Raw genomic sequence first — 26317 nt, forward strand, 5'->3', positions numbered from 1 at the left:
AAAGGTGTTTTTTTTTTTTCATCTCAGAAATTCTTTCTATTTTAACTTCTGTTACCTCAGGAGGATGATGGTGGTCGTGTATGATTCAAAGTATCATTAAAACGCTTGGGACGAAATATTATTGCAATTTACAATAATAGGCTACATTTTAAAATGTATTCCTGTGATGGCAAAGCTGAATTTTCAGCATCATTACAGTCTTCAGTGTCACGTGACCCTTCAGAAATCATTCTAATATGATTATTTACTCTTCAATATACATTTCTTATTATTATCATGTGCTGCTTAATATTTTTTTAAACTTACTGACACTAAACATTTGAACGGTAGTGTGTCTAATACGTTATGAACAGTGTTATAACACCCACAGAACTCAACATGGTAATGAGTGAAGAAAGAAACAGACCGCAGACAGTAGAATGAAAAGCAAACAGACAGGACTGAACATTAGTCTCGTAACGTTTTACTGCTTTTTTCGCCAAGACAGGACTGGAGAGAATGACGCTGGGTCTGCAGGAAGTGTCATCAAGGCTCATGTCAGAGTTGGTGATACACATTAAAAAGCTCTTACATGCTCGATGTCTCATAGATTTGGCCGATTACAGCGTGACCGGGTGGAGTTCGGTTGAGATACAAAAGCAGATTATGCAGACTCGTTGATTACGTTCACTGCAGATGACAGATGAAGCTCCCAAGCGGCTTTTTCAAATGTAAGTTTAAAGGAGTGCTGCTTATCAGCCACACGTGTTTTATGGGCAGAAGGAGAGCAGAATATGAATAATGATCGACCAGTATCATATATCATTAGGTTTGGGGTGGAGGTGTTTATATGCCAAACGTTCAATTTAATATTGTGAATGATATAATAACCCAGGCAGAGTGCTCACATAATGCTCGTATTCATTCAATAGGGTGATGTAAACATTATGTGGCGTCCAAAAGAGAAGACAATGACCAGGACTCCTTAATGTGATTTACTGGAAAAACGGCATGGAAAACTGTTCCTGATCCTGAAGTGGATCATTTGGGAATGCTGCCTCTTTTTAATGAGCTCCTTACGGACTAAATTTCCTGTTACATGGACAAGGTAAAGATGCCATCAGTCTAATTCGTTCCAATTAAAACAAAAAGGCAGAGCAAAAACAATTAAAAACTACGTTTCTAACTAGTCATACATTTCACAAACCTAGGATTGTCTAACCTGTCATTTAAATAGGCTTTAACAACACCGATATCTTAATAATACATCTTTTTATCTTAAGACTGATAAATCACGATATCATACAACTTTTGGCTAGTACATGATTATCTATCAAAACGTAATGTTCAATCTCTGACTTGTTTCCAGAGAGTTCGGCGCGGCACTAAAAGAGTTTTGATTTAATTATTTTAGGCTACATTGCATTTACTGTGATTAGTGTGTGCGAGTGTAATAATTCAATTTTACCACAAGAGGGCAATGTTGCCATGTCTAGATGGCCTTAAAAGAGGAAAAGTGCATCTTCTAGACTCGTGCTTCATAGGCAGTTGCGCTTTTTGTGTTATTATGCGATTTCATTATCTGGTAGCCTATCACTTGAGGGCGGCTTGATAGTGTTAGATTTATATGATCTTCTGACTTTATCTTACTCTGTGATGTTGTGTAACTTTCTAATTTGCAAACAGACAATATAATTTAAATAAGTATGGGCACTTGGACAGGTTATATAACATTTGTTACCATGTACATAGGCTACATGCATACATACAAACATATATACGTAGATAAATAAATAAATAGGTTTGTTTATGGATTTGAATAGAATATAACAGGTTAATTATTCATTAATTTTACTGTTTTTAATCTGTAATTTATTAATTATGATAATGGTGTTAATGTACATCATGATATAGGCTATTAATAATAATGAATAATTGCTGTTAAATTATTGTTATTATTATTAATAATTGTAATATTAGTAGTAGTAGTGGTGGTAGTATTAGTAGTATATTAACTAATACACTACTGGCCAAAGGTTTGGAATAATCAAGATTTTTTAAAATGTTTTGAAAGAAGTCTCTTCTGCTCACCAATGCTTAATTTATTTGATTAAAATACATTAAAACAATAATATTGTAAAACAGTATTACAACTTAAAAGAACTGTTTTGTATTTTAAAATATTTTAAGAATATAATTTGTTCCTGTGATGCAGAGCTGAATTTAATAAGAGCTGAATTACTCCAGTCTTCAGTGTCACATGATCCTTCAGAAATCATTTTAATATGCTGATTTGCTGCTCATACATATCTTATTATCAATGTTGAAAACAGTTTTTGCTTCTTAATGTTTTTTTTTTGTTTGTTTTTTTGTTTTGAATGGTTGTGTAAGATTTTTGAATAGAGAGAGAAAAAAATGTATACTTTTATTCAGCAAGGATTCATTAACTTGATATTTGAGCTAGGCCTGTCTGTTCATCAACGAATCTTGAAAAATAAAGTGTCACAGTTTCTACCAAAATATTAAGCAGCAAAAGCTGTTTTCAACATTGATAATAATAAAAGTTTCTTGAGCACAAAATCATATAATAGCATATTAGAATGATTTCTTGAGGATCATGGACGCTGAAGACTGTCTGTTGAATATTCAGCTTTGCATCACAGGAATAAATTAAATTTTAAAATATATTACAAAAGTAAACATTTAAAATTGTAATAATATTTTACAATATTACTGTTTTGTACTGTATTTTTGATTAAGCATATGTAGCCTTGGTGAGCATAAGAAACTTCTTTCAAAAAAATATTTTTGGCCAGTAGTGTGTATTTGTCCACAACATCAGCAGCTCACGAGGGTTAACATTTTGACCCGGCGGCTCCTCGACATGCGCATGCGCACATCAAGCCACTGGCGTGCGGACAGAGCGCTAGTGCGCATGCGTGTAACGCACACGCAAGTTTCAAGCTTTGTTTGGCAAGTGACGACCAAAACAGCGCAGTATACGTCTCTGAACCCGAGGCGGTTTCTGACAGTTTCCGAATCTAATTTAGTACACTTTTGTACGCTTGGTGACATACTTTTGAACAAAGGGTTAACATAATACGATCAAGATGACAGTGACTTTGTTTTTATTAACAAGGTAGCGAATGCCGATCATGACCGAAGTGTCAGATTGTTTGGGTGCAAAGCAGCGGATGGGAAGCGATAGACGGGTCCAGCTTGTCCTGTGCTGGGCGCACACACAGATCCCTCACACCCTGACCTCTCACCTGTGGATTTACTGAGCAGATTTAAAGTCTATACGCGATGGAAAGCGTTGGAAAATTCGAGTTCAACAGGAAGGACTTGATAGGACACGGCGCTTTTGCTGTGGTGTTCAAAGGAAGACATAAACAGGTAACGCTAAGATGTACATTTCGGAATGTTGATGTCAGTTAAACTGTATACTGCGGCTTTTTATGTGTGGAAAAAGTACTCTTCACGAGTGTCATAACGTAAATCGATGTCTTTATTCACAGAAACATGATTTTGAAGTGGCGGTGAAATGCATTAACAAGAAAAACCTCGCCAAATCACAGTCGCTCCTAGGAAAAGAAATCAGGATATTAAAGGTGAGCTTCGTAGTTACACTTTGGGTGCGTTTGCGTACGCACAAATTTGCTTGCTATACTTTTAATGTTATTTATTTTATTTAAATGAATGTATTTGTTTATCTATTAAATATATTAGATATATAGTAAACATTGCGAAACTCGACTTCTTGCTATCTGAAAGGCTATTTATATAAACAGTGTAAAGGGTTTAGCAAATATCACCAGTTCCTTATAGAAGCAATTGCATTGACTTCTGCTCACTAATATAGTGAATGTGTGTTTTCTCCAGGAGCTGAAACATGAGAACATTGTCAGTTTACTGGACTTTCAGGTATGTACCTACTAAGTACCTACTAATTGTTTGCTATAACTCGGGCAAATTTAGTTGTTCGAGGTGTATTTATAAGCCAACTGTGTTATTTCAGGTGGTTTCTATTCTGTTGAAACATACAGCTTTACCATGTTACTAAAGATATGTATAGCATGGCTCAGTGTTGATGTTATGGGGACAGTTCTCTTCATCTGATTGGTTAAACGTTAAGCCCCGCCCCTGACGTCACGCCCTATGTGCAGTCTATCAGTAGTTTCAGCCATAGTGAATAGATGTGGGCTTTATATGACTCACCATGAGTAATGATTTCATGTTGCATTCTCTTGCATCAGAAACAGTCGAATCATTATCTAAATTTCAAGCTGGACTCCATGATGTGGCTAAAGTACTAAAAGTAAACAGGCAAGAAACAATGGCAGCCGTGACAGATGTCTATATGTCTGTTGAAGTATACACCTGACACCTGTGCATGCATTAGCCAGCACCTGCCAGCCCAGCACACCCATTTAACTGCCTGTCTCTATCATTTGCATACAGAACAGACGTTGTCTGATGTAGGATACCCTTATCAATGTATCTTAATGAATAGAGGACAGGACTCCAGGCAGTCTGGCTGATCTGATAACAGGTGGTTGTCTCAGGTGTGGAGAGATTAAGAAACACAGCACATCGTGTTACACCTTCCATCCTGCGGTGTTGTGCCCTTGAGCGAGTATGACAAGTTTACTTCAGATTGTTTGTACTGTTAAAATACCAGAAGAAAATAAAAGAACAAATTAAGTTAAATTAAAAAATAATTATTGAATGTTAGTTTAATCACATATAAAATTCTTTTTCTTATATAATCTATAATCTATCATTTTATTTAATTAATTCATACATTTAATTATAATTTAAATATATAAATGAAAGGGAAACAAATCAAAATAAAATACAACATAATATTTACCTGTATGTCATTGACCGACAAAAGGGGAGTGTTGACATGTTAATGTTTTGTTAAATTATTAAAATATTAACTAAAAATCTCAGGGGGTTCTTTAAATATATATCGTAAGTCAAAGGGGTTCAGCTGACACAAAAGTTTGGAAATCTCAGATCTAAATTAAGGTACAATTAAAATAAATTGTTAATGAAATGAATCTTTTTAGTGTAGCAGCATTACTTCACTGCACAAGGCATCTAGTCCCAGATTGCTCTTTTAAATTGTAACTTTTAACTGAATTGCAGTTGAATGAACCACTCTGCATAATTAGTCAAACCTCTCACCACAATATCCTCACAGAATGACCTGACAGTGAATGCACACTAATAATTCATGCTTCACGCACTGTTAGAACTGACACAGGTGCATTTGATACTATACAAGCCTGCAATTATAGGACCACCCCCTTTAACTGGCTCCAGTGTCAGTCTAATTTACATCTGGCCAGCACTTACAGGATTTGTCTTGGGTTTGTCCTCCAGGGTCCATCAGCTGCCCAATGCAGCACAATGTGCACAGGTGGATGGCGGCTGTCCTGCGTGAAAGCTGAAAAATAGCACAGGATATAACACTTGTGCTTAGTCAGTGAAACCCAACTCTCGTCCCCCATATCACACTCATGGAAACCTTTAACTTTGTTCGTTAAGCTTTATGTTGTTTTAGTGTTTTGTTTTTTGCGAAACTCCTTTGTATTGTGTGCTAATCGGTCATAATGTTTTGACAATCGTCTCCAGGGCCTGGTAAATATGTCTAGAGAAGATAATTTAAGTGTATTTGCCCTTTGTGTGGTCTATAGCCTTGGGCAGGACTTTACTTAGTTTACTTTGCATTACTGCTGGTGGCCTGGTTTCATTTCTCACCGGTTCAACACACACACACATACAGGGGAAGCTTAACGTTAAGCCTTTATCCATAATAATTGTGTCACACTTATAAAAATGAGCTGTTACACAACTTAGAAGTCATAAGGGGCTGTTATCTTTTATGAAACAATTTTTTTGCTTGTGTAATATGCTATTTAAACAGACATGCTCACTAAAGCACGCTGCTCCCAGCACTCTGTCACGCCGGCCGGCTGCTGATCTGTATGTCAGTCAGCTGTGGGTAATGACACCTCCTGCTTCTGTCCTGCCTGTGGCGACACGCAGGGCCTGCATGGACATCGGCCAAATGGGACTTTGGTTGCACAACAAGTGGGCCATGTAAATGCCTCATTCAAACTGGTCACCATGGCTCTTGGCCTGTGTGTGGACATATTGATCTGCTCCATTAAACCTTTCAGGAGCAGAATTTCTACAGTAAAATACACGGACATGAAGGGGTAACAAACCATCTAGAATCCACATCAGGTTTGATTATGCAGGCTAGAGGTCAAAGGCCATTTTTGAGGTGGTTTCTCCTAGTCACTATTGCACTATAAGAGCTTTTCAGTAGTCTTGATTTGGTCAATAAATATAACCTGTCATGAAATGCAGGCACACATTGTGATTTGTATTGCTTGTGAGCTCACGCTATAATAACAGACTATTCATAGAAAGCTTAGGTAATTGAAGGCTTTGTATGATGAGTCAATGTCAGTGACATATGTTGTGAGTCAATAAAGACAATGAAGAGTTCGTGCCATGGCTGTCATATGGCATGTTGCTGGGTGTTTCTTTAATATAATCAATTGTAAATGTTTAATGGTGCGTCACATGCCTCTGTCTGCAGGAGATATCGGGATATGTCTATCTTGTCATGGAGGTGAGTCAAGATGGCGAGCTGCACCTCTCACATACCCACTGTAAACCTCAAAATAGACTTGTGAAGTAGAGAAAGAAATCAGAGGTCAAATTTCACCTCCCCTTGCAGGATGCCCTTTATGCTAAGCTTAATGCAAACCTCTCTGTTATTATTGTCAGCATAAAGCCATTTGAAGCCCTTGTGTTGTTGTGATTACTCTTTCTTTTGGAGAGAGTTTGTTTTGAGTTGACTGTACACTTCCAGTGTTTGTCTGTCTCCTCTTACAGTACTGCAATGGAGGAGACCTGGCCGAGTATTTACACTGTAAGTACACTAGCCTCATTTCAACCTGTCATCTGTACTTCACCATTATATGTGCCACTGATTGTTACAAATTAGGAAATTGTTATAATAACAGATTAGTAAATGGATAATTGTACAAGTGAGGTGTCTAATTTTTCCCATGTTGTTATACCTGCTTGGTCTATTTCTGTAGCTGGTCAGAGTAGACATAGTTTAGTGCAGATTTTATTGTAGAACCTTTGCTCAGACTTTGGAGCAGCACAGAGGCTCCACAACACAACAAAGATTTGAACCTGTCCTGTATGCAGTTGTTGGCAAATTGAGATGCATCAAGAATACTGGCCAATACTAATAATTATTTTAATTTCATGGTTGATATTGAAACTGTGTATTGTTTCATCGACATCATAGAAATGTAAATGCAAAAACCTAAAGCCAGCTAATAAATGCAAAGTAAAAGTGAAAGTAAATTTAGTCATCACAACATTGTAATGTACATTGTGAAAAATGAATATTCATTTTTAGATTACATTTAACAGTGTTACTAAATTATTAGAGTTTTTATACAGTGTTTAGATGGCAAAGGCGATCTAAATGTAAAAATATTGAAAATGGGCATGAACAATTGAATAGCCAATATCAGACAATATATATCCAATAGCAGCTGATACTGATTAGAAAAAGAATATTGTCGTTTAACTGATATGGTTAATTTTTTTATTTTTTTAAAATATACTAGTATTGTTTGTTTTTATTCTTTTGAATAAGCTTTTATTTTTATATTTTCTTTTTTAATTTTAATCACGTTTTCATTTTAATTTGATATATTTCAGTTTTAGTTGAATTTTAATTTGTATTTATTTCTAGGTATTCATTTTAGTGCTTCAACTTTACTTCAATTTTAAAGTTGTGCTGAAGTAAAAATTCCAATTTACTTCAATTTTAGTGTTTTAATCAGCTTATTTCAATTTCATCTTATTTCAGTTAGTCACCAAGGCAACATTTCTGATTTTGTTAGTTTTTCATCTGATGTTTACCTTTTATTTTAGCTTTATTTAAATGAACAAAAATATTTTTATAGTTTTAATGAATTATAATAACCATGCTTGATATATTGTCCTTCTATGTCCTTTTTAGAATAACATTTTTGCTTTGTTTATTCATCAGCATCTTGTTGATTTACAAAAGGATGATGCATCCTAAAGTTTGTATAATAAAGATTGATTGTTGACAGAATTTTAGACCAAAATCAGTTTCTCGAAGGTTGAAGCCTTGAACTTTCTTTGGTCTTGGACTCGCTCTTGGAACTGCAGAGACATTTTCAGCAAACAAACAACTTGCCTGATCTTTCCTGAGAAAGATAATTCAGGACCTCTGAGAATAGCTTGTTTCACACATGTGCTGCCACAAATAGAGCCCCTTTGGAAGTGGTCTCATCCGCACACACACACTTCTTCGGGGTTAAAATACATCTTCATCTAACCATAAAGTTTCCAGCGTGACTACATTTACCATGTTTGCGTTGGCCGCTTTGTTTTAAGCTGTCAGACTTTGTAGCGTTGTTAGGTCCCATGCCAGCCTCATCAGGGGCCGTGTTTGCCTTCACCCGCTCACCTCTTGCCACAGACTCACTGGCACAGAACCAAGATCCCCTGCTGAAACTCAAGCCACAGCCTGACCTCATCCACCTGTCAGTCTGTTAACTGCCCTGTCCTGCAGTGGAAAAATATGGGGGCTAAAAATAAGACTTCATGAAACAAGCATGTTTTGACGGGAAGGAAAGAGGTGACCTGAGAGAAGGGGGTGGGTGGGTTTGGAGGTGGATGCCAGCCAGACTTTTTGTTTTTGGTGGATGCTAACTCTATGTAAACAATGATGTAATATCCCACAATTCAAAGAGTTTTCATCAGAATAATCCTATTCTGAAATGAAATCAGTTATTGCTCCTAACTCTTTCTCCATAGCTAAAGGCTCTCTGAGCGAGGACACGATCCGTGTGTTGCTGCAGCAGTTAGCGGGAGCCATGAGTGTTTTAAGGAGTAAAGGCATCATCCATCGTGACCTGAAGCCCCAAAACATTCTCCTTTCGTACAGCACTGGGCGCAAGTCCAACCCCAACAACATCTGCATCAAACTGGGTGAGTGTGCCGGGTCAGAGTACACCTTCTAAAGGAAACGCAAAGACTGGTTAGGATCAGTTTGTACTGATTATGAGGCTATGAGATTGAGTTATCAGCTTTGGCAGTGCTTGGTTGTGGTGTTTTTGTTCTTGTGTTATGACTGCGGTTTGTTTTAGGTGCTGACGACGTTGTTCTGTTTGCTCTTGAGTGTTTTGTAGACACACTACGTGTCACTACATAGCTGTGTAAAGTTACAGCTAAACAGAAACACTCTCAGCTAAAAGACACTCTCTGTAAACATTTGTGCACCATCTTTCACTACCAAAACAAGCGCTCAAATTGAGTGCTTAGCACCATATACATAGATTTTTCTTTCTCTCTCCCTGTCTCTCCAGCTGATTTTGGCTTTGCACGGTATCTGCAGGGAAACACGATGGCTGCCACACTCTGTGGCTCTCCAATGTACATGGTGAGTGCTTGACTTCATGTTTTATATTATCCAAATTCTCAGGAAAGTAGGGCTGCATGACTTGGGGAAAAATCTAATTGCAATTTCAATTTAAAATGTGATTAAAAAACAAAGTATTAATAAATTAAGTATTTTTTATTATTTTATTAAGGTATTAAGATTATATTATTATTACTTAATTAAATTATTAAACACAATAATAAATAATAATATTAATGAATATTATTTAAAGGTATTTAAGAAAAATAATTATTTTATTTTTCAGTACAGCTGTATTATAGCTATGGTCTTAATTTAGTCACTTTCATTCAACCACCTTAAAGCTTCTCTTTGGTTGGCAACAGCTGGTTTATAAACGCTTCTACTTACAAGTATGGGAAGATGTTAGCGCGTATTGCATTCCCAAATGTGTTGAACTGAGCTGCTCTGAGACACTGAAAACACCAGCTGCATGTGTGTAAAAGAACATAGTGCCACGCTTCACTCTAAAATACACGGCACATGTATTTATTTGGATTTCATAATAGTGTAGCCCTACAGGAAATTTACAGTATATGTCACAATAAAGTGCTGATTTTATTTATTAAAATAAAATAACCAAGTATTAGATATTCAGACTTACTCTGTATGACTTACACCAGATATTTTTGAGTGACTACAGCAAAATACTGAGACTGCTACTCATCTTGTTAATTTTTACAGGCTCCTGAGGTTATCATGTCACAGAATTATGATGCCAAAGCTGACCTGTGGAGTGTAGGGACCATCATCTACCAGTGCTTGACTGGCAAAGCCCCATTTCAGGTCCGTAACATACACACACTTGCAAAAACAGACTTGATGTATGACCCTGAGAGAGAAAGCATCTTTTCACCTGATATTCACACATTTGTGGATTCTTCTGTGGTCATGGTTTTAAATTCTCCACTATATATTCTTGGACTTCCTCTTTAAACACTGTGGATTGATTTAATGGGAAAGTTCACTAAAAATTAAAATCCTTTCATCATTTACTCCTCCTCATGTCTCTGGAACAGACCAGAATTTAAATTGTTATTCGCTGAAAATTGTTCATGGAGGAAAGTTTTAAAATTATTTAGTCTTTTATGGTCGCCAAGGCTACATTTATTTGATCTAAAATATAGTAAAACACAATGATATTGTGCAATATTATTTTTTATTTTAGATTAATATTTTTGTATATTTTAGTGTATGCCTAATATTATTGTTCAATTGTTCTTGCTGAATAGGTATTAATAAGCATATAATTAATTTCCTTTTTTTTTAACTACAAATTTTGAACGGTAGCATATTGTTATCAAGGAGAAATGCAAGCAATGCCACCGAATGTTAGTTTCTACTGCGTCAGTCCGTTCTGGATCGCTTCAATTGCGAAAGTGCAACTGGCTGGCACCACTTAGCTATTTATGCCCTGTAGAGTGTGAAACATGATTGTGACATCTTACTGATAAACAAAACCACATGCCTCTGCAACTAAACACACCCTCTGGTTTACTAACAAACACTCACACCCATACATACACACATGCCCATTCACATGGGTGGCATCTCTGTAGTTTCACTACCAGAACAGGGAGTTCTTCTTTTTTCTTTGTGATGATCATATTGCAGAATATGCATGTGTGTGTAGTTTGTTGCTGCAATACTTCCACTGAATATTGCCACAGGCTGGTCATTAGTTCAAAACACAATCCTGAAAAGGTGACGCGCATGCCATTAAGTATTATTTGGATTCTTCAGCTAAGCTTTTAGCCAGATGCTGCTGTTAGCAGGGCTGATTTGTGGGTAAAGTTTACCCAGTTGACCTCTGGTCATACAGCTTCCAGAGTCCAGACGGCTAACATGTGAAGCCCGTCTGATCACATGGTCACAACCGCATCTATTTATGGGTTTGTATTTTTAGCTTTTAGAAAGAGTTGGTAATTTATTAGGAATTCCTGACAGTTCTGTAACGCAATGTCAGTCTGTGAATGGGTCAAGATGGGTCACTGAGTTCATTTAGATCACAGATCAGTTGTCTCTATCCTAACCATTGTCTTTATCTCCTCCTGCATGGATATACTACTTCAAGTGCTTGTTCCTGCAGCCATTAGAAAGCCTTTATGATTCGTAGAAAGCTTAAGATTTAACCTCAGACCTGGAAAAAATGTGTTTACATCCCAAACAGCCAGAGTTTACGAAGATGAATGCAGTTATACCATGTGATGAACTGCTCAGTACTCACCACAAACTATAACTCAGTATTATTGTCCATACAAATTATTCAGATGATCAATAAGTAATAATGATGTCAATAAAATTTCTCAAATACTTTTCCAGGCGAATACTCCTCAGGAACTGCGGCAGTTCTATGAAAGAAACCGGAGCCTGAGTCCCAGGTAAGTGACCCTGAGGACTGTATGTTAGTCATCAGTCAACATGATCCAGTTTAGTTTGGCCACAACAGGCGCAAAGGTCCCTGGTGTCATAAATTTGACAACTTCAGATTACCTTTCAAAAGTTGTTTGGGGTTGGTGAGATTTTTTTTAAGAGAATAATACGTTTGTTTCAGGAATGACGAAACTGATCAAAAGTGACAGGAAAGACACTTTTATAATGTTACAAAAGATTTCTATTTCAAATAAATGCTGTTCTTTTCTTTTCATGATCTTTCTGTTCATATACTGAGATGTTTGACTGAACTGTTTTTTGAGCGTCAAATCAGCATATCATAATGATTTCTGAAGGATCGTGTGATATTGAGGTCCGGAGAAATGGCTGCTGAAAATTCAGCTTTGTTGGAATAAATTATATTTTAACATATTTTAAATTGTAATAATATTTCAGAATATTACTATTTTTACTGATCAAATAAATGCTGCCTTGGTGAGCATAATTACAATTCTTATCAACCCCAAATTTTTAAAAAGTAGTGTACCATAGCTCATATTTATATGTTATGAATGTAAGGTTGAATGTAAGGTTATGATGGTGCAGTAGAACTGGTTTCTTTTCTCTCATTGTTTTTCCATATTTCATTCCTTTCCATCATTCATGGTAAAGTTTTATTTATTTATGTATGTAGACCGTTGCATTGTTTGAATTCATGAGTATGACTTTTTTTTTAACTTATTCTGTCAACTCAAAGAGCTCTTGCACGACAGTATAAACATGTGACTATGTGATTCCTGTCAGTGTCTAACTCCGCTGCTTTTCCCAGTATTCCACGGGAAACCTCCAGTCACCTCAGGCACCTTCTACTTGGGTTGCTGCAGAGGAACCATGGGGAGCGCATGGACTTCGGTCAGTGGACAGACGTGCACAATCACACACTTGACTTTACAACACTCGTCAGCAAATCATAAACTGAGACATTGTAATTTCAAGGAAATGATTATAATAAAGTGATTATGGTCTATTCTAGATGAACTTTTCCACCATCCTTTCCTGGAGGCTAGTACATCCATGAAGAAATGTAAGATTGTGATGTACATCACTTTGTTTATCCAAATCTGCTATAGTTTTGGTTACAGTAAGATTTCAGTTTGTTCATTATATTCTTAGCCTCTCCAGTGCCCATGCCCACCTATCCCAGCTCTGCCTCTGGGAGCTCCAGCAGCGCTTCCTCAACCTCTCGCCTCACTCCTACTCGGGTACCACAATAACAGCACATGATGCATGAATTTTAGGATCTCTTTGAGGTGTACTGTGATTTTCATGTATACAGTAGCATATAGCTACACTACCATTCAAAAGTTTGAGGTCAGTTTTTAGAAATTCGTACTTTTATTCAGCAAGGATGCACTTAATTGATCTAAAGTGACACTAAATATATGTATAATGTTACAAAAGATTTCTATTTCAGATAAATGCTGTTCCTTTGAACTTTCTATTCATCAAAGAATCCTTTTGAACAGTAATGTATATGAAGTTTTTTCGTGACAGTCTGAAACTGAAGCTCCGAGGCCCCTCCCTCAAACGAACCCCACACCATCTCCAGGTTCCCTGCTGAAAGACTCATCTTCCTCAGACTCTGATGACTTTGTAATGGTGCCGGCACAGTTCACCAGTAAGATGAGCTTTCACACGCTTTGACCTACTTTGGATTATATAACAGACAAAACTGCTTTATTTGCACAAATACTAAATCTCAATCTGATAACTCTTGCAGGTGAACTAGTCAGTGCAGGAGGGCAGGACAGTCTGATGCGCAGCGGGTAAGTGGGTTTACATTTTTTCCATGCCTTTAAGTGTTAAAGTGACAGGGCTCACGCACATAGCATATATAGTTACATGTGGCATGCTCCTCAACTGTAGCCTGCACATTCATATAACACACATGCACAGAAGCATTTTGTTTCTGCACTTAATATAATGGTTTGCTTGCTTGCCAGCATGTCACGTGTCATGAATATTCATTTTAAGGGTGTCAGTTGACCTTTTGACCTGCTGACCATTTTTATGGTTCTGTGAAGAGGGCTGTTTACGCATTGACACATTTGTGCAAAGAAAGAGGGAAGACCTTACAGTCTAAGACAGCAAAAATCTCTTTCCACAATAAGTTTACAAATACACTCTAGCAGGTTTTTTTAACATACGTGTCTGTCAACTTATGCATTTATGACCTAGTTAAGAGACTAGTTAAGATGCACATGTTTGTAAACAACAGTTTAAAAGTTTAAAGGTCAGTAAGTCGTTTTTTTTAAGAGGTATCTTATGAACATTAAGGTTGTAATGATTAAAATACTGTAAAACAGTAATATTGTGAAATATAAAATAATAAAAAATATAAAAGTTTTTATATATTTTTTTAACAAAAATTTTAATGTACTCCTGTGTTTTAGACAAGTATGAACGATTCTTTTGCAAATCCATCTGAATCAAGATAATGTTTTAACAAATTCTTTACACATGAATTACAAATAGCTGGAAAGATCATGGAAATCAGTATTGTTACTGTTAACTAAAATTGCTATTAAAAATGTTAAAAAGGTTAATTTAATAAAGAGATATTTTAAATTTAAATAAAAAAAATTAAAAGGATAATTTAATTTAATCTGAAAAAATATACATTTTAGATGAAAAACTTCTATTTAACAAACTGAATTCAAACTGAATTTATTATTTTTTTAAGTTTAAATTGAAGTACTAAAATTGCTATAACTAAAACTGAATTAAAAATTACTTAATTTACTCCTGTGATGGCAAAGTGAGCATCAGAGACTTCTTTCAGAAACATTAAGAAATCTTACAAACCCAAATTATTAAGCAGTGTTGTAATTATACAGCTGGATGGTTTAAACATAACTGTGTACATGTCTTTGTCCTATTTCTAGAAGCTCACTGATGGGTGTGGGTCGGACGCCATCATCCTCCCCTTCTGTCAGAGCCTCCCCAAGCCCTTCCAGGTACTGTGTGTGTTTTAGTATGGAGATCAGCATTTAATACTGTAGAGACTGTAAAAACATAACGCACACTCTCTCTGAAGGCGAGCAGCTCACATTAAACAATAGGCTTTGTTTGCATGTGTGAAGTGAGAGACAGCTGTCTGAGTTAACGTGACCGGAGAAAGCGGGAATTCTAGAGATGAAAGTAATTCACAGACCACCAGGGAACAAATGGTTTAAATGTATGTTTGTGCACATGACATGGCAATCATTCACCCCTTTTCTCTCACTCTTTCTCTCTAGGCCTCTGGAGTCGTGTGCCAGTAGTTACGCTCAGTCCGTGCCTGTTCCAGTGCCGACACAAAAACACAACTACCAGAGGATGGAGCAGAATCTACAAGTGTCTGACAGGTTGGGTTTATCTCTATATCGCTCTCTCTGACATAAATTAGATACATAAATGCGTTTGTGATTCCCTAATGCATTCCCTTATTTCTCAAATTTCAGGACAGCAGCACCTGTACAACACTGCTGCTCAAATAGAGTTCCAACATGTGGGAGAATCGGGGCTTCCCCAGAATCAGCAGGATCCAGACCGTATCTACCCTCCCCACAGGGTAAATAAAGCAGCTCACTGCAGACCTGTGTGTTGATTTGCATACTTCACTAATAGAGGAAGAGACTCTAACTGTAGTTTTAGTAGGAAGCTGGAAATAACAGAAATCTTTTGCTAATCCGTTTGAATCGAAATAATTTTTGAAAACCCTCAACACAGTTATGGAGATCAGTGTTGTTTTTGTTAACTAAACTGCTATTAAAATTATTTTTGAAAATTGAAATACAATATAATTATTACATGAAAAACGGTTGCCTTGCCAGCTAACTGATAAAAAACAACAAACTGCTAAATCTAAAACTCAAATAAAAATAATTACAGCTGTATATAAATGTTATATGAATAATACATATTTACTCAAATTAAAAGGAAACTAAAAATATAAAAATAAAAGCTCAGGTTTTTTTTTTTTCCAAGGATATTCAAAATATCTGTAAATAATATAATTACATTTAAACAATACTAAGATAAAGGTATAAATTAATTGGTCAAAGGTGAGGAGACTGTGTGTTTTTGTAGATCATATAGAAGATACTGATGTGTTGTTTATTCCTTTTTCAGTGGGAAATGCTCCTGAAACACCCAATCAGCCTGAACCTGTTGGCAGCAGGACAGGGTTGCATACCGCAGGTGAAATACCGTTTCACTGCATATCAATTAGATTTTTTAAGACTTCTCGTTCTAACTATCCAACTGTCTCTCTTTGTCTCTCAGATGTGTATAAACAGCCTGGTCAGGTCTCTCCTCTCTTCACTGACATCACAGCCATGGACAAAAACCAAACCCACAGACTCAGGGGACATCGGCACAATCCAGAATCTGTCGTGCACAGAGTGAGTAGCCATGGCATAACATAACATAACATAACATAACATAACAACATATAAAAACAGCTCCATCACCATAGTCATTAGATTTAACACAGAGCTATGTATAATACATGATTACATTTAAAACGCATTCATCTGAGTATTTGGCCAATTATTTAGGTATTATTTCGTTTTTTTTAAGGAAAGTAATACATTTTTTCAGTGAGGATGCATTAAATTGATCAAAAGAGACAGTAAACATGTTTATAATGTTACAAAAATGATTTTTCAAATAAATTCTGTGTTTTGTGAACTTTCTATTTATTAAAGGATCCTGAAAAAAAAATGTATCACGGCTTCCACAAAAATATTAAGCAGCACAACTGTTTTCAAAATTGATAATAATAAGAAATGTTTCTTGAGCAGCAAATCAGCATATTAGAATGGTTTCTGAAGGATCATGTGACACTGAAGACTGGAGTAATGATGCTGAAAATTCAGCTATATGTGACTACATTTCATTTCAGTGGGATTTGTGTCGGCAACCCATCTCTGGTCAAACTCCAAGTACAGTGATGGTTCAGAGAGGCCTGATCACCCGAAACAAGACCATGTCTGAACTGAAAGATCTGGCACAGTACCCGGCTACAGGGCCCCGCGTGCCACTTTTTAGGCCAGCGGAAAGAAGGGACACCGTCAAAAGGTATTAGTCAACTTGGCTTTAGTTAAGGGTGAAGAAAGCTTATGATGCAGTTATGATGATAATTTATATTTTATAATCAGCACTGGAATTACTGCTGTGATATGATTGCCGTTAGATGAGTTTGTTCCCTAGAGCTGTGTTTATGGGTCATTTGTGCTGTAGGTCATTAAGTACCGGCCGTCTCTCAGATAAGCTGCTGCTGGCTGTGTTTGGACATCAGTTTGACAGGAGCAGCTGTGAGAGCTTAAATTCAGAGAAACCCATGGACACAACAGGTAGAGCTCTTTCTTTTCTTTTCTTTTTTATTTTATTTTATCTTATGCAGTAATCACAAATGATTAGAATGGTTATTGAAATGTTGTGGAAATTCATTGATATGTTTTCTTTATATCTGCAGTTAGTCATAGATAATGTTTTAAAAATCCCATGCTGTTTAAAATGGCATTGCGTCCTGATCTCTCTAGCACCCCCTGGTGTCAGTGATGGACACACACCTCCTCACGCCACTCGACCTAGACGCTTATCAGGTGACACTTACATTATTTTACTTTATGACATTGAAACACAAGTATTATATTTGCATGTTATTGTATCTGTTATACTCGCAATGTATCTTCAATTCACCACATTTGCTGTTGAAGTGGGCACTCCCAGCCCAACAAGCCCTGGCTGGACCTACGGTCATTTGCACGAGGCTTACAGCTCGCCTGATAGTCTGCGATATGGTTACACAGATGACATGGCAACAAACCTATGTGAGGGTGTGGCCTTTGTGCCACCTGAACTGCCAGAGGAGACGCTCATGGAGGTAAAATAATTGGGCTATACATTATGTATGAAGGATACAGTCATTTAGACAGTCAGCCAGATAGTTATCATCTTAAAATAAAGGATGACCAAGATGGTCTTGCATCATCCTGAAGGGGTTTATTTTTTGATAATAACTGACATTGTCTTTTATCAAATATATAGTGACATATTAATGTGACATATTAATTTTTAGATTAATTAATTGTGTCATGTGAGAAGATGGAGATGATATGAGAGACATTAATCTAGCACAAATATGTAGAAAATCAATTGCAGGGGTTAGCGGTCAATTATACAGTCATTATGCAAAAACACACTACTGTTTAGGGTTGATAAGATTTCATGATTTTGAAATAAGTCTCTTATGCTCATCAAAACTGCATTTATTTAATAAAAAATACAGTAAAAGTGATAAAATTTTGAAATATCTTTACAGTTTGAAATAACTGTTTTCTATCTGAATATATTTAAAATGTCATTTATTCCTGTGATAACAAAGCTGAATTTTCAGCATCATTACTCCAGTCTTCAGTGTCACATGATCCTTCAGAAATCATTCTTATATGCTGATTTGCTGCTCAAGAAACATTTCTTATTATTGACAATGTTAAAAACAGTTGAGCTGCTTAATATTTTTGTGGAACCTGTGATACTTTTTTTTTGAAAGATTATGTGATTATAGAATGTTTAAAAGAACACTTTTGTAACATTATAAATGTATTTACTGACATTTTTAATCTGTTTTAATGCATTATTGCTGAATAAAAGTACTAATTAATAATAAAAAAACAACTTCTGACCCCAAACTTTGGAAGTTGTAGTCTATATGACCATAGAATTTCATTATTGACCAATCAGAACTGAGTATACTAGAGAGCAAGTTATTGTACCTGGTATTGTGTGTTTTATTGAAAGTTAATTTCAGAATGTGATGTCCACCTCTTCTTCATCACAGGAGGGGCATACAGACTTGCTGAGCCAACTGCGCTTTATTTTAGCCTTTGCCCACTGCATCACAGAGGTCGCTGGAACAAAGGACTGTGGGATTGAAAGGAATATGGCACTTGATGCTTCTTTCTTAGAGCAGAGCGTGGTGGTGGCCGACCAAATCAGCCTGCTGAGCCGTGAGTGGAGGTGAGACACATACATAAACACACACACACGTTTTATGTGTGAAGTCTGTGATATGTACACTATACACTGTGAGTGATGTGCACATGTGTATGTAGCTCTGCAGAGCAGCTGGTCCTCTATATGAAGTGTGCTGAGCTGCTGTCCTCTGCGCTTCACACAGCGATGGCTGGGATCAAAGAAGGCACACTCTACCCATCAGGATCTGTTAAACAAGGCAAGTCATAGAAAGTTAGAAAACTAGAAACAGTCTTTATATAAAATAGAAATCTTTTGTACCATTGTAAATGTTGCATACGATCAATAAAAAATTGCATATACTGTAATTAAGACATTCATTTTATGTCATGTTATGTACTTGCAGTAGTAAGTAAGCTGAACGAGATGTATAAGAAGAGTGTGAACTCCTGCCGTTCTCTCACTGAGAAACTCCAGCTCTTCTTCAGCAGCAAACAAAGACTGATGGACCGCATCAACAGCATTACTGCTGAGAGACTCATCTACACACACACCATTCAGATGGTATGAACATATACGCATTGTGTTTCTTATAATATGAGGAGAAACATATGAGTATAATACGGAGTATGAATTGCGTTACTTACTTATGTGATCAGGTACAAACAGCAGCACTGGACGAGATGTTTCATCATGGAGAAACCTCTGTGGAGCGATACCATAAGGCCTTACTGCTGATGGAGGGTCTGTCCTTAATTATTACAGAGACTGCAGATCTAAACAATATCAACAAATGTAAGTATGACACGCATAGACTACCGTTCAAATGTTTGGGGAAAGAAATTAATCCATGCATTAATATGATCAAAAGTGACATTCAAAAGACATTTATGATATTACAAAAGATTTCTTATTTCAAAGATAGATAGATAGATAGTAGTGGCTGCTGAAAATTCAGCTTTTCTGTCACAGGAACAAATTTTAAAATATATTCAAATATAAAACAGTTATTTTAAATTGTAAAAAATATTTATGACTCATCTCTGAGTTTGTCTGTCTGTTCTGTGTCTGTAGGTAAACAGTGTATTGAGCGGCGGCTCTCCTCCCTCCAGCCCAAAGGATGTGTGTGATGAACCCTTGTTGTTTTTGCTATGCATCAAACCCACAACATCTACATCTCATTTCATCCCAGTCGCCATTTGAAATTCTGTAAGAGGAAAAACTCACACTCACCCACTCATTAAAAATGTGATACTTGGCTTCCAAAGCCAAAAAAAAGGTGAGAAAAGACTTTTCATAATAGACAGAGATTACATCTCTATTGATATTTGTATATATAAACAAAAGCAACATCTGCAGACATAAACATCTATTTTGTTCACTGTAAAAGCATATTGAGTGAATCAAGACGGCATCATTGGTTGAATAGATGTCATGTTTAAATGCTTTGACCTCTGAATCTACACCAACGCATGATGACACTTCCTCGGAGATTAATTTAATCTTAGCACTACAATGTTAAAGCCAGTGTTGGAGTCTGAAAGAGTAACAACTTGGATGCTTTTCATTCTATCACACTAAAACATGCCTGTAGCATTAGTCTCATGAAGTTACATGGAATGATTCTGTTTTTGATGGACTTATTCTGCATGTTTTTGCATGATTTGGAGGAAATGATAGTTATCTGCTGTATCTGAAGGGAATTCATAATAATGACTTATAATTAAACCTCTGTGGTCACCAAACCGTTGTTGAAATAGCAGCCGGTGGTGGATGTGTAGCATTCAGTGTTACATCTCTAAGACTCTAATGTGGCAATTGACCAAAATTGTGGCAAACCTTTGTAGACCTACTGATAAAGACTGTCAGTTTCATATGTTGTCATATGAGGTTGGAAAAAAAATACTTGAGATTTGTATTATATTGACAATCATACTGTTATTCATGTGTGTGTGATACAGTGAAGCACTTTATAAACCCATTTGCCTTCTGGATGCCTGAAAAGAACCACTGCAGAGACAAGCCTAATGGCTCATTTCGGGTTAATTAACACCTGAAAGTCAAAGGAAATGCAATACAAAGACAGTCAAATGCAAAGACAGTCAGTATCTTGTGTGTAGCATTTTATATTTATCTGTTTTAGCTGTCAGTCTGAAAGTGGTTTTAGTTTTCAGTTTGCTTTAGAATCTATTGCAAGTAAAGGACTTTTGCACAGCTTGCTGGGATGACTAGGTCTTTAGTTTTTGTAGTGATTTGATAGTGCCTTAAATGACCTAGCTTGTTTAATCTCACTGGACACTCGGAGAGTTACAATCTGTTATACTTCCAGCGTTTCATGTCATATTCATAACTTGCACTATTTTTGCATTTTCCAATGGCAATAACTCTAAAGGTGTTTTTAACTTAAATGATAATACATTTAATTTCAAGGTTTTTTAGTCAGAATTGTGTAGAATGATTGTGATGAATGTGCACGAACATTTTTAAAATAATAGTTGTGCTAAATTGAGGACGATTGACTATTTCTATATGTTGTTGTTACAGTATTTATGTGTTTTCTGGTGTTTTTGTCTTTTTATTTCCATTCGCAAAGCCTAAATGAAATATATGTGCAGAATGCATGTGGTATGGGTGTGTGTAATTGAATAAATTTCACTTTTATATTTACTTTGTGTTTGTTGATTAATTTCGAAATATGCTATGAAAAGTCTTGTCTTTAAACAGTTACTGGAATTGTGGGTCTAGAAATAACTCAAATTCAACAATTCTTTTTCCTGGTCAATAATGGTGAAAATGTTAAAAGATTTTACGTTGCCAATATTTTAAGGTATTAAAATGTGTGTTTTAGGGCTAATTCATATGGATAAATTACATATAATTTCGTCTAATTAATACATTCTCATAATGCATGCAAAGTAGTAACTCGTGCTGCAGCCAAAGGGTGCAGCGCTGCAAGAAAACGAAGGGAAGCAAAACCTATGGTAGTCCCGCCCTCACACATTAGTTACGCTTTCTTTCTGTAACGCGATTGGGCAAGAGCCCGTCAGTCAAGTAAACGTCACGCTCTGTGTCGAGTGTTTCCGGGTATTCGGAGAAGAAAGAAAAAAAAATCGGTCTATCGCCATGTTTCACAGAGAAATATCTGTCAAACGCCTATATCAGTTTAATTGAGCGTTGTGTTTGTGAGAGTGGAAACACAGGTGTTTTGTCACTTAGACTCAAGATAGCGCTACAGTGGATGGTCGGAGCGCGGGACGGTGATTTTACAGTAAGTGGCGTGTGTTGATGTTTGTGTTTAGCAGGCGAGCTAATGTTCAGCGAGCGGAAACTGAAACATATTCTTCTCTGTATGTTCGCATAAGCTACACCACTACATATACTTAAAGAATACACACACGTATGTTAAACGTGTTCTCACTGGATAAGAATAGCTAGGTGTCGATAAGCGGAGAGTGGGTGGGTTTGTTAGCAGTAGCAGGCTGTGGCTCACTTTGTCAGTCAGCCTTTAGAGCAGAGAGGGCTTTACTAATAGTAAACACCGTGTTGTCAATTCCACAGTGGGGGTTATCCATTTCTAAAAGGTAATAAGGTTACTGCGTCCCCTCCGAATATACCATAATTACTAGTGTAAAACCTTAAAAAGTTAACAGCGTCTGATTCAAACAGAGTAACTTAGGAATCTGCCAGAGGTTTTTCTATTACGTTGTTTCATTTTTTGTTGACAGTGGCAAAATATACTTTTAATGTAATAACAGCACCTGTAGTAATTGTAATTTTTTTAGTTAAAGCCTTTGTTACCATGGTGAATTTCTGTGAGAGGTGGAATAGATGACAGTCGATAGCTAATCGATACAGTATTGGTTGTACTGAACGGTCACGTCATTGTTTAAAAACAGCTTTACACAAAATCTTGATGTTAATGTTTATAATATTTTAATATATTCACGCCTTGTAGTCGCATTTAGAAGATTTGTGCAGGCGATAATATATTTACATTTTGCGACAATATAAAAAATCAAGGTGATATTTGTTAAATTGTCAGTATACTGTATGTATAGATATTTGTTTTACATTGATTTGTGAATATTGTGACGTTGTTGCTTTAGATTGGAATAGATTTGCGTAGTTTCTACGATCAAACCCTTGTCCTTATAATAAGTCCAGTGCCTTGCGAAAGTATTCTTACCCCTTCATTTTTTTCACGTTTTATGTTGCTGCCTTATGTTAAACTGCTTTAAATTACGTTTTTTCCCACATCAATCTACACTCCATACACCATAATGGTAAAGCAAAAAAACTGGTTTTTAACATATTTGCAAATGTATTAAAAATAAAAAACTTAAATGATTCCATTGCATAAGTACTCATACCCTTATCTGGGACAGTTGAAATTTAGCTCAGGAGCATTCCTATTAGGGCTGCATGATAAATTGAAATGGAATCGAGATCGCGATTCGACAGAAGCTGCGATTATGTTGCGTGCCTTATTCTGTGTAAGAAGCCACATCATCTCAAACTTATTAACAAATTTATTTCAAACACTCGACTGATGTTATGAAGTGAGTTTGGAGTAAAAATATGTTATTAAATCTGGTATTTACATGCTTTCAGATGGAGCAGCATTTACTTCACAGAGCCGTAGTTCACTGAGAAGCTATGTGGTAAATTAAATTGAATGGGTATGATTTGGAAAGGCACACACATCTTAAAAGGTCTAACAGCTAATAATGCATAGCACAAACTAAGAAAATAAAACCAAACTTTGTGGCAATAATTAAGACCAAACTGAATATGGTGTGTGTTTATGGTGCGTGTCGGCAGTGTTGTCTCAGCGGGGGCGGGGCGTGGTGGAGGTGGGGCTTAGGTAGACGGTATTATCGTATATCACGATATTTTTAAAGGCGATTATCGATAAGATATTTTTGACATATCACCCAGCCCTAATTCATATCAGAGAAAAAACCAAGCCTGAGGTCAAAAGAACTGCCTGTAGAGCTCAGAAACAGGATTGCATCAAGCCACACATCTGTGGAAGAGTTCAGAAAAATTTCTGCTGCATTGAAGGGTCACAGAAGCATGTAGTCTCTGTTATCCTTATTGGAAGGAGTTTGAAACAACCAGGACTCTTCCTAGAGCTGGCCTCCTGGACAAACTGAGCAACTGATGGAGAAGGGCCTTGTCTAGACTGGTGAACAAGAAGCTGATAGTCACTCTAGTTGAGCTCCATGTAGGGCTGTGCAAATAATCGAATACGATTTTCATGTGCATCTCGTCAGTAAAGCCAGTTTTGTGATTAGTAGTAAATCTCCAGCACGTGCGTTCAGATGGAGCAGCATTTACTACACAGAGCCATAGTTCACTGACAAGCTACGCAATAACGCGTTCAAAATCACAGACGATTCATTGCCGATTTTGAACGCGATATTGCTTAGCTTGTCAGTGATCTACGGCTCTGTGTAGTAAATCCATCTGAATGCACGTGCTGGAAAAATCTCATTTGATTATTTGCACAGCCCTAGCTCCATGATCATATATGCAGATGGGAGAAATCTACAGAAGGACAAACATCACTGCAACACTCCACCGATCTGGGCTTTATGGCGGTGTGGCCTAGCTCAATCCTCTCTTCAGTTAAGACACATGAAAACACACTTGGAATTTGCAGAACAGCACCTATAGGACCCTCAGACTCTGAGAAACAAGATTATCTGGTCTGATGAAACTCAGTTCTAAGCATCATGTTTGAAGGAAACCAGCTCTGCTCATCACCTGCAGAGTACCATCCCAAAAGTAAAGTGTGCTGGTAGCAGCCTCATGCTGTGGGGCTGTTTTTCAGCAGCAGGGACTGTAGGAATCGTCAGAGTAGAAGATAAGCTCAATGCACCAAAATATTGAGTTAGCCTTAATAAAAACCTAATCCAGAGCATTCAGAACCTCAGACTGGGCAGAAAGTTCACCTTCCAACAGGACAATGACCCTAAGCACACAACAAGAGTGGCTTAAAGACAACTCTGTGAATGTCCTTGAGTGGCCGAGCCTGAGCTTGAACCCAATCAAATATTTCTAGAGAAACCTGAAAATGTGCATCTGCCCCCATCCAACCTGACGTAGAGCTTGAGAAGTGAGAAGAATGGCAGATAATTGCCAAATGCTGATGAGAAAAGCTTGTCGCATCAAACAAATAAGACTTGAGGCTGTAATAAGGTGCTTCAGCTAAATATTTAGTTAAGGGTATGAATACTTATGCAATGTACTTATTGCAGGTTTTTTAATTTTTTTTAATAAATTTACGAAGTTGTGACAATTCTGTTTTTTCTTTGTCAATATGGTGTATGGAGTGTAGATTGATGTGAAAAAAAAGTAATTTAAAGCAGTTTAATATAAGGCAGCAACATAAATAAACATGAAAAAAAATGAAGGGGTATGAATACTTTCACAAAGGCACTGTACACATCGCCTTGGATGAGTGATAGATTTAGTAGATTAAAACAATTATTTTCAATAGCTGATGATATTTAGACGTCAATATTTAGATTTTTGAACAAAAGTATTTAATTAAAATTCAAATTAAAAAAATTAAAATGTATTGACAAGGCTGTTTGTAGATTTCATAACTGACACAAGGAGGTAATATTATTACATGTTTATTTACATAAACATGTTTATGTTTACAGTTTTATTACATGGTCATTATATGAGTAGAGGTCGACCGCTTGATCGGCCGATTTTTGGCATTTTTTTAATTAAACGGCATCGGCCGATTATAGGGATGTACCGATTCACTCAACTCACGATTCGATTCACAATTTTTTTTTTTACAAAATGAGATTTAAGACAAATTATAAATTAAATGTGTCCTTTTATTATTGCTTGGACAAAATACTGTACATTTCTTTGTGAAATTGAAATATAACACTATAATAATATACTAATATTGCACTTGCATATTATTGCTCTTTTGTTGGTTTTGATTGCTTCTATTGTCCTCATTTGTAAGTCGCTTTGGATAAAAGCGAAAACATAACGAAACAGCGCTTAGAGAGTATAGCTCTTTGCTGCGCAGAGCGCGAAGCTCTGCGAAGCAAAAATGACACGCATAATGAGGAAACGATGGATGGTTTTCAAGCGAAAGTCAAGTAAAAGACCGCTTCTTAAACCAAATGCCTGATGAGCAGCGCTTATTTGATTACAGCCTTTGCTGGCAGAGAATTAATTTGCAGTCTGTGGGAAACACTGGTGTCTGTCAGCAAACGTAAACAAAAAGCATCCTTCAGAACTGTTTTGAGAAGGTGCTTAAGTTTTGAGCCATGTATTATTACTCTAAATTGGGCTACTACTACCATTACTATCTTGTACCCTGCAATAATCATTTGCTCAAACTCACTTTTATGAGATGAAGGG

General features: G+C 36.5%; 2 protein-coding genes across 3 annotated transcripts in view; both read left to right on the forward strand.

Annotated features, from left to right (window-relative positions):
• Positions 1–2959: 2959 nt before the first annotated feature.
• Positions 2960–21577, forward strand: LOC107726210 (serine/threonine-protein kinase ULK1-like). The gene is made up of 28 exons (XM_016535736.1): positions 2960–3375; positions 3498–3590; positions 3862–3903; positions 6599–6631; positions 6898–6934; positions 8878–9051; positions 9429–9502; positions 10205–10306; positions 11843–11901; positions 12723–12805; positions 12927–12977; positions 13067–13155; positions 13448–13571; positions 13674–13719; positions 14839–14910; positions 15193–15300; positions 15397–15506; positions 16067–16135; positions 16220–16338; positions 16842–17017; positions 17180–17292; positions 17482–17544; positions 17659–17825; positions 18783–18961; positions 19057–19175; positions 19323–19480; positions 19576–19711; positions 19991–21577. Exons 1-28 carry the CDS (start codon positions 3286–3288, stop codon positions 20044–20046), a joined length of 2742 nt encoding a protein of 913 aa, XP_016391222.1. The 5' UTR covers positions 2960–3285; the 3' UTR covers positions 20047–21577.
• A 416-nt stretch (positions 21578–21993) lies between these two features.
• The window catches only part of LOC107726207 (E1A-binding protein p400-like), a 50485-nt gene continuing 46161 nt past the window's right edge, over positions 21994–26317 (forward strand). For both annotated transcript variants that reach the window (XM_016535729.1, XM_016535730.1), the window contains exon 1: positions 21994–22184. The gene's annotated coding sequence lies outside the window, so the exon portion shown is untranslated. The remainder of the gene's footprint in view (positions 22185–26317) is intronic.

This window comes from Sinocyclocheilus rhinocerous, unplaced genomic scaffold (genome assembly GCF_001515625.1).
Source record: "Sinocyclocheilus rhinocerous isolate Xijiao unplaced genomic scaffold, SAMN03320098_v1.1 scaffold2321, whole genome shotgun sequence".
Lineage (NCBI taxonomy): Eukaryota > Metazoa > Chordata > Actinopteri > Cypriniformes > Cyprinidae > Sinocyclocheilus > Sinocyclocheilus rhinocerous.

Excerpts from the sequence above, each read along its gene's own strand:
- LOC107726210 (XM_016535736.1), top strand. The coding sequence starts at position 3,286 with ATGGAAAGCGTTGGAAAATTCGAGTTCAACAGGAAGGACTTGATAGGA. Across the intron at positions 3,904-6,598 it reads TCAGTTTACTGGACTTTCAG|GAGATATCGGGATATGTCTA; the intron begins GTATGTACCTAC and ends CTCTGTCTGCAG. Across the intron at positions 9,503-10,204 it reads GTGGCTCTCCAATGTACATG|GCTCCTGAGGTTATCATGTC; the intron begins GTGAGTGCTTGA and ends TAATTTTTACAG.